The sequence below is a fragment of the Dipodomys merriami genome, unplaced genomic scaffold, assembly GCF_024711535.1.
Source record: "Dipodomys merriami isolate MVZ:Mamm:240054 unplaced genomic scaffold, mDipMer1.0.p SCAF_6, whole genome shotgun sequence".
Lineage (NCBI taxonomy): Eukaryota > Metazoa > Chordata > Mammalia > Rodentia > Heteromyidae > Dipodomys > Dipodomys merriami.
Window position 1 is genome coordinate 23,253,424 of NW_027206179.1, and position 15,486 is coordinate 23,268,909.

The 15,486-nt window shown below is 35.4% G+C and overlaps 1 protein-coding gene across 1 annotated transcript in view; it reads left to right on the forward strand.

Annotated features, from left to right (window-relative positions):
* Uggt2 (UDP-glucose glycoprotein glucosyltransferase 2) overlaps positions 1-15,486 on the forward strand; it is an 89,490-nt gene that overhangs the window by 22,309 nt on the left and 51,695 nt on the right. The window contains exons 9-15 of the mRNA XM_070002728.1: positions 1,419-1,518; positions 3,958-4,018; positions 6,189-6,280; positions 9,229-9,379; positions 13,479-13,598; positions 14,233-14,318; positions 15,128-15,263. Of these exons, the coding sequence (XP_069858829.1) occupies positions 1,419-1,518; positions 3,958-4,018; positions 6,189-6,280; positions 9,229-9,379; positions 13,479-13,598; positions 14,233-14,318; positions 15,128-15,263 (746 nt within the window). The remainder of the gene's footprint in view (positions 1-1,418; positions 1,519-3,957; positions 4,019-6,188; positions 6,281-9,228; positions 9,380-13,478; positions 13,599-14,232; positions 14,319-15,127; positions 15,264-15,486) is intronic.

The following is a 15,486-nucleotide window of genomic DNA, read 5'->3' on the forward strand; positions in this document are numbered from 1 at the left end:
CTTGCCATAATAACATACACATAATATACAAATAATATTTTATAATTTATTTGAATTATAACTTTAGGAGTCTTTCATATATCTTATTTTAATCTTACAGAAAACTTGTAATATTAACTCCCAGTTTATAAATTAGAAAAGTGCAATTTAGTGTGTGATGTGCTTAAATTCAACATAAGTAATAAGTAAAGATTTTTCAGTACAAGTTAAATACTTTATATGATTTTATATGGTTAACTTTTTATGTTTACAGATTCTTAAAAAGTCATATTGTGAAATTGTAGCAGAGTATCTGATATGTAATGTTTCCCATGTTCTGCTATACTTACATATCTAATACACATATTCCATCAGTGAAATGCTGTATCATTACTTTAATAACACTAGTATATATGAAAAATCCAAACTGAAGAATCGTCATCTTTAAATGACAGCATCTGTTCTTTCTGTACCACTGCATTTGTACCAAGATATTTTTTCTTTGCACAAATGATCCTATCACATACAAAAGGATCCTTCTAAAAAAGATGTGAATAATACCCATTATATTTGGCCTTAGGATACATGGTTGATAGTGTCAAATCAGCTTTAGGACTGAAAACCTCTGAGTAGGTTGAGGAAATTCTAATTAATGTTAATGCAGCTAGTATGCTAAAGTAGGAATTTGAACCCAAATAGACTATTTTCCCATGGGTGTAGACTTTATCCTCCCATGGGAGGCTACCCTAATGGCATGTCTTTTCTAGGCTTTGCCTTCAGGCTGCGTCACCACATGAGAGTATGAAAACAAAACTAGCCTTGAATTCAGGACCTGGCGCTCTTTCTCAGCTTGCTTGCTCACAGCTTGTGTCTTTCCACTTGAGTCATGCCTCTAGCCTGATTTTTGATAGTTAACTGGAGGTGGAGTGTCCTGGGTTTCTGCTTGGGCTGCCTTTGTACTTCTGTCCTCCAGATCTCAACCTGTTAAGTAGCTTGGATTACAGGTGTAAATCACTGGGGCCATTTCTGTATTATAACATTATGTGTGGGCCACACAAAATTATCACGGGCAGACAGACTGGGGGAAGCCAAGAAGCATACATGTCTATCCCTTGTGTACCAAGTTATTTCACCAGCCTTTTCTAGCCTGAGGGAATGAGGTTCCCCAGACCTCCTGATTTAGGTCCTGAATGTAGAAAAAATACCTTTATATCAGGGTTCATTTTCATATATCTCTTTTGAAGTCATACCAGATAATTGGTATTAAATGACAATGATTCCATTGTAAAAATGTAGTATTCATCTTAACAGACCTAGTGATAACACTTACAACTTTTTTAAATGCCATCTATGAGTGTTAACATGTGATTAAGTAGAACAGTTAATATTTCATGGAAATATTTATTACTTACATTCCTTAAGGATTTTTTCCCTTCCAGATCTTAGTTTTCAAGCAGCTTCTCAGATAATGTCCACTCCAGTATATGATGCCATAAAGTTAATGAAAGACATTTCACAAAACTTTCCCACAAAAGCCAGGTGGGTATGTTAAAATTTATTGGTTTGATTACTGCCAGAATTCTTTCCATTAAGAATTTTTTGATTTCATAGCATGGATATGCCAATTTTAGTACCTTTGCTTTTTTGGAAATTAGGATCTTTCAACATTTATGTATGAGGACTTTGTTATTACTAAAGGAAAATACTAGCTTGTACATGTATACTGTTGATATACACTACATAATAGAAACATTAAATTAGAGGCTAATGGAAAACTAGGTTTAATCAAAGTCACAAGAAAAATATTCTTTAAGCAATAAATAGTATATACGAAAGCATTTATTTATATATTATACATAAATATTATATATGTGTGTTTCTCTCCTTTATGGAGGATAATGAAAAGTCTTATACATAGGAGCTCTGTACCCAAAGTACTGCCAATTGTTCTTCTTGCAGATTTCAAACACTAATGTCTAAATTTTTATGAATTTTTTTTGCTAAAATGTCTAATTAAACTGCTTCCAGAAAATTCTGGTGTTACATTGAACATATTTTCTATTAATAGGAAATACATTTGCATATCTAAACATGACCAATATGTACATTTCAGATTTTATGAGGACTTACAAACTAACATGACTTTGATAGATTTGTGTTGTGGTTAGGAATGACAGAGCATAAAATGCTAAGAACAAGTATACAGTGGTCTCCTGAAATTAGAGGAATTTGTAACCTAATTACAGGTTAATAATAAACATTTATAAGATATTTTAGTGACTTTTGTTGGTGTATATTATACAAAATAATTATTTCATTGTGACATTTTCATACATGTATATAGTACACTCATAATATTTGCCTCCCTGTTCCTTTAGTTAATTTTAGATTTAAATCAAGAATTTTAGAAATCACTAATACATGAAATATGTATGTATATATGCAAATACATGTTTAGCCACACTGCTTTTAATTAACAATAGCTTTTGTGATTATTAGGTGAGATATAGTAAAGTAAAATAATTCTGTTTCTAATAAGACAGTTATTTAACCATTATATGAAGCCAGTAAAACTTAGAATCTCTAGTGCTAAGCTCTACCCACTTGATTTATGGTTTTAGTTATTGTGCAAATTTTCCAAAATATGCTAACATTGTTTAATGGCTAAATACAGGCTTGAGCATCTCTGAAAAGCCACTCAGTAGACAATCAGTAAATATTTTTAAAGTGGAATATATATGAACAGTTGAGTAACAATTTTGCCTTCTTTTTTATGTTGCCAGACCTTAGGAAATAATACATGCTTAGGAGCTAATACACATTGCGGTGATGAAAATACCCTTTTTTGTCTGAGTTTTCCTTAAAGCAAAGCCTTGCATCGACAACCTTAAATTTTAAATAATTTTCTTCTGTGTGTAAACATGACAGATCTGTAATTAATTAAGTGTTCTTGGGGATTTTCAAATTGAATAAATAGCCCAAAAGAAACATTTTTTAATTCTGTCTTTGAATTATAAAAGGGAATTATAAACTCTTACAGACTGAATAATAAAAAGTCACAACAGTCATGTCTCTCTATGTGCAAATAATATATCTGCAAATTCAAAGAGGGAAGATGGAAAATATTCAGCAAAAAAACTTGTATCTCTGCTGAACACATCTGCAAGAGGGAAGATGGAAAATATTAAAAGAAAAACAAACTTGTATCTCTGCTGGTCATGTACAGACTTTTTCTTGTTATTAACCTTTGACTAATATAGATTGATTACTAACATAGCACTACCTTAGGTGTTCTGTGTAATCTAAAGATGATTTCAAGGGTATAGGAAGGTATATGTAGTTTATATGCAAACATTATGCTATTTTTAATAAGGGAAAATGAGCACTCACTTGTGGATTTTGGTATGGTGGGATTCACCAAACCAAACCCCAATGTGCATGTATTTTGGAATTATATAATCTGATAAAATCTCAAACTAAAATTCCTGACATACAATAAAAATATTTTGAAATTTATATATATATATATATATATATATATATATATATATATATAATGATACTGGTAATTTTAGTCAAATTAAAAAAAATAGTAATAAATAAATTTCCACACCTGTAATCCTAGCTACTCAGGAGGCTGAGATCTGAGGATAGTGGTTCAAAGCCAGCCGGGGCTCCAATAAACCACTCAAAAAACCGAAAGTTGCACTGTGGCTCAAGTGGTAGCCTTGAACTGAAGAGCTGAGGATTAGCGCCCAGGCCAAAAAAAAAAAAAAATCATATTCCAAATGAAGGAATGTGAAGATGAATCTCCATTTTACCTGAATCCAATACTGTGTCAAATAAAAAGGCTATATGAAACTTTTCACTCCTGAAACATTTAGAAAATATATCTTTCAAGTATTGTAATACCTAGAATTACAGATTTGTTCTTAACATTTAAAGAAAAATGAATCATATCAGTATTTATTTTCTCAGATCTCTGACCAGAATTGCTGTAAATCAACAAATGAGGCAGGAAATACTGGAAAATCAAAAGGTTTGTTTGAATTTCTCTTTAAAAAAAATTACATGCTACTTCACCATTTCACATTTTAGATATTTTATTTTCATAAAAAGAGGATGCTACTTTTTGCTTTTTGATTCTTAGAACAGTTCAGGATATGTTTTTTTGGTGCTTGTCATATGGCTTGAACGCAGACTGCCCACTGTCCCTGAGCTTCTTTTGCTCAAGGTAGTTTAATGGAGATTAAGAGTCTCACAGACTTTCCTGCCTCGGCTGACTTCTAACCACAAGCCTCAGATCTCAGCTAGGTAGGATAGCTGGGTAGCTAGGATTACAGGCATGAACCACTGGCACCCAAACAGGGTATAACATTTTTGTATTATCTACTATACGTAGCATACTCTATGATTCTAGCCAGTCTTTCCTAATAGGGTTCCTATTTATTTCTTCCTAGGCTCTAGACCTGTCCAATCAAGTTAATCATTCTGTTTTTCTTAACTGGTTTTGCTTAAATGCTTATAAGGAATAAGTCAATGTAAGATGTCTTGGCAATACTAGAATCCTTTAGGAAGTATGGCATCTTTAATGAGTACTTTTCATAAAATGCTAACACATGATCTCTTTTTTTGTTGTTGTTGTTGGTCGTGGCTCCTAAACTCAGGGCACAGGCACTGTCCCTCAACTCTTCAACCCAAGGCTAACACTCTACCACTTGAGCCACAACACCACTTCCAGCTTTTTCTGCTTATGTGGTGCTGAGGAATCAAACCCAGGGCCTCATGCATGCAAGGCAAGCACTCTACCACTGAGCCACCTTCCCAGCCCACATGATCTCTTAAGTTACCATTAGATCACAGATCATCCTAGCCATGTTAATACTTGTAAAGTGCCTACACTAGCAAAGGCCTGGCTCCATTTCATAGGTTTGACTTTAACAATAAAGTATTGAATTCTCATGGCCCTTAGGAGTAGGAGTTTATTTTTCTCACATTAAAAGAAAGCTCAAAGTAATGTCTATGATCATTATGGTTTGAGAATTTCACAATGTCACAGAGCATCATGAAACACTTCACAGATAGCCACCTTTGGGGTTCTAAGATAGCCACAGGTCCAGACTTATCTGTAATTTCAGCTAAAAGAGCAAGGAATATGGCAAGAGCCAAAATCATCCTCTTTAAAGCCCTCTCCTGAAAACACTTTAGCCAATTTTGGCTTCTATTTCATTTGCCAGGATTTTGATATGTAGCCAGTTATCAAAGCTTTCAAAGCTAAGAAACAACACAAGCACAGAAATGCAGTGATTTTAAAGTGGACAGACAAAAGGAGATGCTGCCCAAACCAAAGGATGTGTGTGTGTGTGTGTGTGTGTGTGTGTGTGTGTGTGTGTGTGTGTGTGTGTGTGTGTGTGTGTGTGTGTGTGTGTGTGTGTGTGTGTGTGTCTCATAGAGATAAAATTGTTCCTGTTTTACAAGTGAAGAAGCAAAGGACTAAAAATTTACTCAATTCCCTCAAATTTTGTGCATAGTAGCAAACTCTAGGATTTAACTCATACCATGTTAACTCATACCATGCCCTTGATAACTGTTATACTGACAATGTCTTTTGTTGTTGCTCTGGTACTAAAAGTAATTTCTGGTACACAGAAGCAACTCGGGAAATATTTACATGAAAACTCAAACATTGCTCTTTGAAGACTTTTGTGAATTTAGAATGAACTTCAAATATTTATATATACATCAAAGTTTTACTTGGGATGTCATTGCCTCAAAGGAGAGGAATATGACAGACTACATGTAGGGAACATGTATTATATAAAAGGCAGTTGATCAGCATCCATTGTAGTCTTAGAACTTTCCTGTCATGTATTGCAGTATCAAAACAGTCACATGTTGTATTCTGTCTATACTGTAATAAGATTTCCGTCACTCAAATTGTGGACAAACTTCTGCCTAGGACAAATTTGGTCTACTATCTATACTTTTATAAATAAAAGTGTATTGGAACATAATCATGCCTAATTGTTTACATATTGCATAAATCTGCTTCTTTCTTAGAAAGGCAAAGTTAGGTCATGGCAAGAGACCTTGTGGTCTGAAAAGCCTGAAATGTTCACTGTCTGACCTTTATAGGAAGTCCAATGACCTCTGAGGTTGATCTTAACTGTTAGGTCACTTGGTTAACTGTTACTTTGATCTATTTCAAGTACCTTGGAGAGAGATTTGGGATTCAGCCAGGTGATGCTCGTCTATTTATTAATGGCCTTCGTATTGATATGGATGTTCACGATCCTTTTAGGTAAGTAGTATGTTACGGATATAGAATAACTGTGGTAGATATAAAGATAAACATCCTGAATTTGGTTTTTGTCAAAATGCAAAGAATGGCTTGAAAGACAAAAATAAACACTGTTTGAAAAGGAGAGCATGAGAAAGGAATGGAAACATGGTGGAGAGGTGAACTTGCTCACTATGCGCTGTTAGCATGTACGGAAATATTCAAGGAAGCCCAAAAGTAAGATAAAATAAAAATAGTACATTTTTAAAAATAAAGCAAATACATGCTTTGGGTTTACTTTGATTGAGGCAGAATTATTGTACATATTTATGTGATACTGTGTGATATTTCAGTTCATGTACATAATGTGGAATGATCTACTCAGGTTAGTTAGCATTTTTATCATTCTCTGAGTTAGGAACATGAAAAATCCTCATTTCTAGCCATTTTGAAAGATTCAGTGAATTGTTGTGAAGTAATGTGATCCAGCTGTTGTGTCAAACAGCAGCACTTATTCTTCCCATCACACTGACTTTTGGCACCTGTTACCCCTCCTCTCAGTCATCTTCATCCCCAAGTACATGTTTTGGATTATATAAAACTATTTTTATAGTTAGACTATTTTAAATGGGCAAGTTAAAAGTATCTTTAAGTACCCAAACTGGGATAGAGCCTAGAGATTTTTATGCAGATTGATACTAGATCTATACTTATCTCATTATTCCAGACTTCCTTTCATTAGAAAATAGGACTATTGAAAAACAGCCAGGAAGCTTTACCCTCAAGAAAGGAATTGAAAGGAACAAGAGGTATTTGCTCACAAGAAAGCAATTAGCAGGTACCTGTCTCTTTCAGATAGGAAGTCTGAAATTGTAGAGTGCTGAGGGCTCTCAAGTTCCTTAGGTCAAACAAAATTCTTCCAGAGTGCTTAAATGAGAATTAGGAGGTCCTTTTATTTATCATTGGTCACTTACAGATTAGAGACATGGGCCAAGCAGAAAAGAAATAAAAATAGCAAGTATAATAGTACTCTAAAAGTTAGCATTTGGAATGTAAGATGAATTTAGTAAAAAATAATTCTTTAATTCACACATTCAGTTTTAATTGAATGTTTTACATTAAACTGAAATTTATAAAATGTTTGTTTCATTTGCTGCAAAAGTATCTTGATAGCCCACTCTGTAATTTATATTTTAATGGACTTACCTTGATCAGTTTTATTGAGCTTTTGCAAAATGTACTTTTTCTAATTTTTGAGTAACATAAATTTATATTAGGTTTTATTATAATTTATCTGTATATAGACATTGTAATGCAAGCATTATAATTCAACTAGGCTGAAAAGACAAAGCTATGAGGAATATTAAAATTTTGTCATATAGTATTCTATCTAAGCCAAGCTCAGGTGGCTCATGTCTATAATCATAGCTACTCAGGAGGCTGAGATCTGGCAATTGTGGTTTTAAGACAGCCCAGACAGAAAAGTCTTTGAGACCCTACCTGTAATCAGCCAACAAAAAAGCTAGACTCAAGTGTGAGAATACCAGCCATGAGTAGAAAAAGCTGAGTGAGAACAAAAGGTCCTGAATTGGAGCTCCAGAAACAGCATCCCCCAAAAATGTATCTGATAGTTAAATATCATGAAGTTTTTAAAAGAAAAATATTCAATTAAAGTAATATGCATGTATGATACCAAGATGAAATCCCTTTGAGTAACTAATATAATGCTTTTTTAAAAAAAAGAATGACAAGAATGAACATATATCAGGCCCTGTTGGGGAATGGAGGGAAAGTCAGCAGAAGGGGTAAGAGAGGATGAAGGTGGTCAAATTCTGTACGTACATGTGTGAAAATGGAACAGTGAAGCTTGTAGACATTGGATGGGAAGGACAGGGGCATGAAGACAAAGGACAAAGGGGAGTCCATCAGTGCACCTTGTATGAATATAGGACCATGTCAAAATGAAACCCCTTTGAACCACTAATCAATGCTAATAAAAATATGGAGCAAAATACGAAAGATACATTGGCAGTGAAATCCAAAATTCTTATTTTACAAATAAAAAAATTTAGAGTTTGAGGATTTCAAGAAGCCACTCACCAGTGATATAGTCCAGACTATGTAGATCTTGCTTTTCGATCTGTGTCTTGTGATATTTAAGTTGGTACTCTTTAGTGCCCATCTCCTCATAGACTATTTTTTCCTGGAGAGATGTTTGTTTTATGGCGAGAATTGTGTAGGTTACAGACACACAAAGGTGAAGTCATACACATGGGCCACCTTGAAGCTCTTAGAAAACAGAGCTTGGGAGTGAGGCAGGGTATGAATGTTGCTATATGCCTGTAAATCCAGCTATTCAGGAAGCTGAGATTGGGAAAATTGCTTTGCGGCCAGCCTGGTCAACAAGTAAGGGAGATCCCATCCCAAAAAATGAACTGGATTTGAAACTTTGAGTACTGTTCATGAGTCTTAAAAAAAAAAACAGCTGGGCACCAATGGCTTATGCTTGTGATCCTAGCTGCTAAGGAGACTGAGATCTGGATCATTGAAGTTCAAAGCCTGCTCAGGAAGAAAGTCTGCTAAACCCTATGTCTAGTTAACCTGTGAAATACCACATTGGAGATGGATGATACATGGCTCAAGTGATAGAGAGCCAGGTGTGAACAAGAAAGCCAACTGAGAATGGGAGGCTCTAAGTTTAAGCCCCAGCACTGGTGGCTGGGGATATATTTGTGTTGTCTATTAAATAATAACAAGATCTTATTACTCCCCATCCCCCCAAATCAAATAAACTACCAATGTTATTATAATAACTGTTTATGAGTGTTTGTCTTAATTTGCTAAAGATTTTAGTTTAATACATTTTCTTGCTAATAAAAATGTCAATGGAACATATTCTAATGCTTTGAGAAATCTAGCTTTTCATTTGGAAAATCAAAATAAAATTCATTTCTTTTTTGTGTATAAAGTATTTTGAATATGCTGAAATTAGAAGGAAAAATAATGAATGGCCTTCAAAATCTTGGGATCGATGGAGAAGATATGAAAAAACTTTTTAAATTAAATTTACATGCTCAGGAATATACCTATGTGTTAGATATTCGGCATTCTTCTATAGTGGTAAGTGCTCATGTTGTTCCTCATTTTAAAATGTTTAGAATACTTAAGGCTTAGCATAAAGCCAAATACTTTGTGGGCTTTAGAATGAGTTTCAGTGCTTTAGATGAGTGCTCAGTAAAAAAGTAAAAATATAAGCCAGCACTGGTGACTCACACCTGTAATCCTAGTTACTCAGAAAGCTGAGATCTGAGGATCACAGTTCAAAGCCAGCCCTGGCAGGACAGTCCATGTGACTCTTATCTCCAATTAACCACCAGAAAACCAGAAGTGGAGTTCAAAGTAGTAGCGCATTATCTCTGAGTGCAAAAGCTCAGAGACAGCGCTGGCCCTGAGTTCAAGCCCCACAACTGATCAAAAAAAGTAAAAATCTAGACATAATCACCCTCTATGTTCTAGAAGCTTCTCGTAAGAATATCTACCCAGTCCATTTCTTCTCCAGCTTGAAGATAAAATAGAACAGAGTAACAACATGGACAAAAGTGAAAAAAATGAATGGTTTAAGATCTGAGAAATATAAGAATTGCCACTAGAACATGATGAGAATCTTGCCTAGACAGTGTTCAGTGGCCTAGTAAGTCCAGTCTGTGTATCATAGCCTGAGAGAACTGTTTCTTGAAATCTGAACACATCCCTTCCTTGTTTAAGTACAGAAGTGGTTCTTAGTATGATCTGTATACTGCAGACTGCCTGCTCTTACTTTTTAGGTCTTAGACGGTGAGATTTTCTTTCCACTGCTCTCCCTGTCTCCACTTTAACACCTACTGGTTGGTATTTGGATTTTTTTTCCAGATTTCATCTTATAAATTCCTTCCAAAGAGCTTTTTTTTTAACAGTTGAGATTACATGATTTTTATATACCATCTTCAGGTCCATTGATTTACTAGAAGGACTCACAGACTTGGTGGAGTAGAGACCATGGTTATTGTTTATTGAAGTCTAGTGAAAAGCTGGTACCAGTTTCCCTCCTGGTGGTTGTACAGAGTACAGTTAATTCAATATGTGGCAATGTGTGCAAAGCACTTCCTTGCATGAATGCTTAGTTTGCAAGGAGTGAAAGGGGGTCTGATATGGAAGCTGTCATGGCTGTGTACCTGCTCTTACTGAAGCCTCCAACTCTCCAGGGAAAAGCAGGTGTCCTTATAGATCCCACTCTTGTGTTGCCTCCCCTGACAAGCTTTTAGGACTGCAACAACATGGCTCAGAATCTAACCATGCAAAACACCCTTGTTAGAATGTTCCAGAATCTCAGCTCCCAGTAGCTTGCCAAGAGACAGACAGTAAGGAAAATGGTCTCTTGGAATGTGCAAGGTATGAGTACCCCAGGCCTGCTGACAGTTGAAGTTGTCTCATCCCACACACATGTCTATATGTGTACTGTTATTTATATACAGGCATATGTAGATGTACTGCAGGTCAGATCAATCCCTTTGTATCATACCATGGTTATAATCTTACATTTACTGTTTTGTTCTCAAAAAGATTTAATCCAGTATTTATTTGTTTGTTCATTTACTTATTTTGAAGCAAAGTCTTACTAAGTAGCCCAGATTGGCCTCAAACTCTCAGTATTCTTTCTTCAGTCTCCATAGTGCTGGGATTGCAAGTGTATGCTACTATACCCAGCATATTTTAAATTTTTAATTAAAATACATTGTGTATATATATGTAGAAGTCTACATGTACATATCTGTAGATAAGATGTAAGAATTCACAGGTGTGTACTGAAGTTAGAGATTTAACAAGTGCCTGGAACTAGGAAATCCCCTTGGGTAGCCAGTAGAGGGCCCTTACCCAGGAGTTTACATTTTGCCATAACTTCCCCTTCTTATTTGCAAGGGCTTCAGCAGAGCTTCAAGGCGAGCCAAAGGTGAGAGGGCTTTTACCCATTTTTCCTGAGGACATTCTGACCCCAGTTTGTGTGCATGGTGTTTGAGATTCCAAGGAAAATGCCACTGTAGTTGGAAGATCTCTACCCAGGCAGGCAAGCCCACTTAGTTGTCCAGAGTGACAGAGCCCACCACAACAAAGTTGTTAACAAAGAAGCAACTTTATTGAGAAGGTTCCTACAGTGACTGGTCAAGGCTGCAGCACAGGCTCGGGAGCTGATACCACCCCTGACGGCCCACAAGCTATGGTTTGTAAAGGCAAAATCCATGTGGTCCTCTGGCCATGCACAGGTGACCAATGGGTTCACAACACACCCAAAGGATTGCATAGTCATGTTAGGCCACACGCAGGTGGCCGATGGAGTTACAGTCTGTCTTATACTAGTTGTTTAAACTATCCTATCATCTTGGTTTGAATTGGCACTCGAATTTGGTGGGCAAAAGGCAGGGTTTACAGTCAGCGGGTGGTATTGCCAGTTCAGCAAGATTACAACCTACCTGCTTTATTGGTCTGAACAGTCAAGGGTGGGTTAGGTTGTTAAGGGGAGGGGGACCAGATGCGTTTTTTTCATTCCAGGAACTAGGCTTGTCAGAGCCAAGTGTGGCCCTGTGACTAAAGTTGTTTTTCTAGTTTGAACATTGTTTAAAGATTTTTAGTCACCACCCTTCAAAAATGGAGTCTAAAATCCCTAAAACAAAGACAAAGCTGAAAATGGAATCATACCATCTTGGGCCCCATCTCAGGGTCCACTTCACCAGAACTTCTGAAGTCCTGTTCTCTAGTGCATCTGAGCCACCAGCCATTTTCCACTAGCTGTGTGGCTGTGCTCTTATTTGTTGTAACTGTTTTCTATAATCTAGGTCAGCAGTGACAAAAACATTTGCCTATAACCCTCACATAGGGCTAACAACTTTCAAAAGACAAAATGATTTAGGCAAATTAAAAATAAGCTTTGGAGTGAGTGTTTATAGGACTGGACAGTTCAAAGCACATAATTGACATTCCTTTCAGAGCCCATTTTACTCTCCCTATTTGTATTTGTTTTTTTTTTTAATTTAATTTTATTTTATTTGTGAACATACTGTACAGAGGAGTTACAATTACGTGGTCAGGATAATGCGTACATTTCTTACCAAGCATTGCAGCCTCCTCCTTTGTTTACCCTTCACATCCCTTCCCAGCCTCCCCCCTCCCCCTCCCTAGTTGTATTTGTAAGGCAGGCTGTTATTGTCAGAACCATTCATGCGGATGGAAACAGGGAAGGGACAGACTCTATGCAAACGGAAATAACACATCCCAGCACCTGTGGCTCCTGCCTGTAATCCTAGCTATTCAGGAGGATTGCAGTTCAAAGCCAGCTTGGTCAGGAAAGTCTGTGAGACTGTTTATCTCCAGTTAACCAGCAAAATGCTAAATGTAGAGCCTTGGCTTAAGAGTAGACTACCAGCCTTGAGCAAAAAGCTAAGGGACTACACCTAACTCCTGAGTTCAAACCCCAATACTGGGTTTGAACACACACACACACACACACACACACACACACACACACACACACACACACACACACACACACACACACACACACACACACACACACACACACACACACACACACACACACACACACACACACACACAATAATAGCTTGCAACTCTTTTCATTGTGGTAAATGTAGAACTTACTTCTTATGCTTCCTCCTTTCAAGGATCATAATAGCTTTGACCTTCATGGTTTATAGCTGAGAGGGGGGGGTTGTTTTTGTTTTTATAGCGCCAGGAAGTGTGGTTTACACTATGCTCAGAATTGGACATATATGAATTTTCTGATTTAACTCTTAATAAGCTATTTTGTATTCCTTGTGATCAAGCCTGTAATTAAAAAGGAGTGGAGCTTCATTTCCAATAATTAAAATTAAGTAATCAGCTCCCCTAAATGATTTGTGGGGACCAATTTTATATACTTTTATTTTATGAGATAAAAACACAAAGGTGTAAAAAATCATTGGTTTTTAAGGAAAATTTTAATGTCAAAAGGTTTTAGAAATATAAATTTGTTACATATGTTATTTAGAGAATATTCAAGTAGTGTTTTATGTTTGATCAGAAATATAAAAAGCCTGTGTATGTTTTTATCCATCATTTAACATAGTGACTTGAACATAATGGGAATATTCTCAATACAGCTCTCACAGATTTCTAAATTCTTTTCTAGTGGATTAATGACTTAGAAACTGATGGCTTATATGTTACATGGCCTACAAGTTACCAGGAACTTCTAAAGTCAGTATTCCCCCAAACTATACCTTCCATAAGGCGTAATTTTCATAATTTGGTGAGTTTTATATTTTGATTATTACATTATCTTTATAAAGCTAATATATCTTTGTATTCGTAAGTAGAGACCTCAGTTGTAAGGAAGATTTCCCTGATGGAGACTTGAGCTGGTATGGCTGAGTCGGCATTAATTTTTTATCTATGCTTACAAGTTCACTATTACAGTATACAATATACAAAATAAAGCAATATCCAAATAGCTTTATTGGAATTTTGAAATGTATAGAGAAAAGATTCGGAATTTATTTTTTGTTTTCATATGGGAAGTAAATATTTTATTTCCTGTAAGAATCTTGAGCAAGAAGTTATATTAATGGCGCTTTTGGTCAATTTTTAAAGTATTTTTGCAGAAAAGCTGGTCAACATTTACAATAAGATATTTCACTCTTTAAAACATGTGCTATGCTTTACTTCCAAAAAAAGATAAGTAATCTCAAATGAAATTACAAGTGTGATCACATTTGGATGTATAGCTTCTAGAAATCCTTTATAAATTGTGAAATTTTTATATATTCCTCAATATTAATAAAATATTTTTAAACATTTATCTTGAATTATATACTTTAAGTGACAAGAATCAGACTAAATTTTATTCTAAACTGTAAAAATATCAATTATGTATTTGCCTCTAGGTTCTGTTTATTGATCCTAGTGAAGAATATACCTTGGAATTTGTAAGACTTGCTGAGCTTTTCTATTATCATAAAATTCCTCTTAGGTAATTATAAATTTACATTATATTATTAAAATTTCAACTAAAAGAAATGACTGATGTTTATATTTTGTTATACACAGAGTATTAATGTGGAATTCAAAGCAGCACCTACCTAGCTCTGGCGTTTGACCACACAGCTTGCATTTTGAAGCCTAAAATACCTTTATGACAGATTCTTTTAGTCGAAACTTATTGATATTCTTACATACCTGTTACCTTCCTGAGAGAGTAATCTTATCCCTATGGAAACTTTTAGAATTGCCTGTCTTTGTGTAATTACATTAAGAATATTCTTACCTTAGCCGGGCGCTGGTGGCTCACACCTATAATCCTAGCTACTCAGGAGGCTGAGATCTGAGGATCATGGTTCAAAGCCAGCCCAGGCAAGAAAGTCTGTGAAACTCTTACCTCCAATAAACCACCAGAAAACCAGAAGTGGCACTGTAGCTCAAGTAGTAGAGTGCTCACCTTGAGCTGAAGAGCTGAGGGACAGCGCTCAGGCACAGAGTTCAAGCCCCATGACCGACAAAAAAAAAAAAAAAGAATATTCTTACCTTTTTTTTAATCCTTCCCCCAAAGAAAAACAAAGATTGGCTATTTGATATACTCACCAGCAGTGTGTTTGGCATTTTATTCAGCTATGAGGTTTTGTTAATAGGCATATTATAATCATACATTTCAAATAATACCTCCTTTTGTCCTATTATCTACTAAAGTTTCTTTCATCTAGAAGTCATAGTAATATTTTAAGATAGGGGTTTATTATGGTTCACAGATAATTGTGACATTACTTATTCATCTTCTTTTCCCAGAATTGGTTTTGTGTTCATTCTTAATACAGATAATGAAGTTGAAAGGACAGATGCTGCTGGCGTCTCTCTTTGGCGAGCTTTCAATTATATTGCAGAAGAATATGATGTAACAGAAGCATTTAATTCTCTAGTACAAGTGAGTATATACAATAGATAAAATTCTTTAGAATGTATCTTTTTTTCAGTATTACATTTATTTCTATTTTAGATTCATGAAAATTCAAACAAATGATGATTTTATTTTTGCAACTCTCTACCAAAGTAAATAATACTGCCCCAGTTGTGAGGCAGGACCAAAATATATCAGTTTGCTTAAATTGACCCAGTCATTAAAAGGATTTAAATTGTATACATAATTG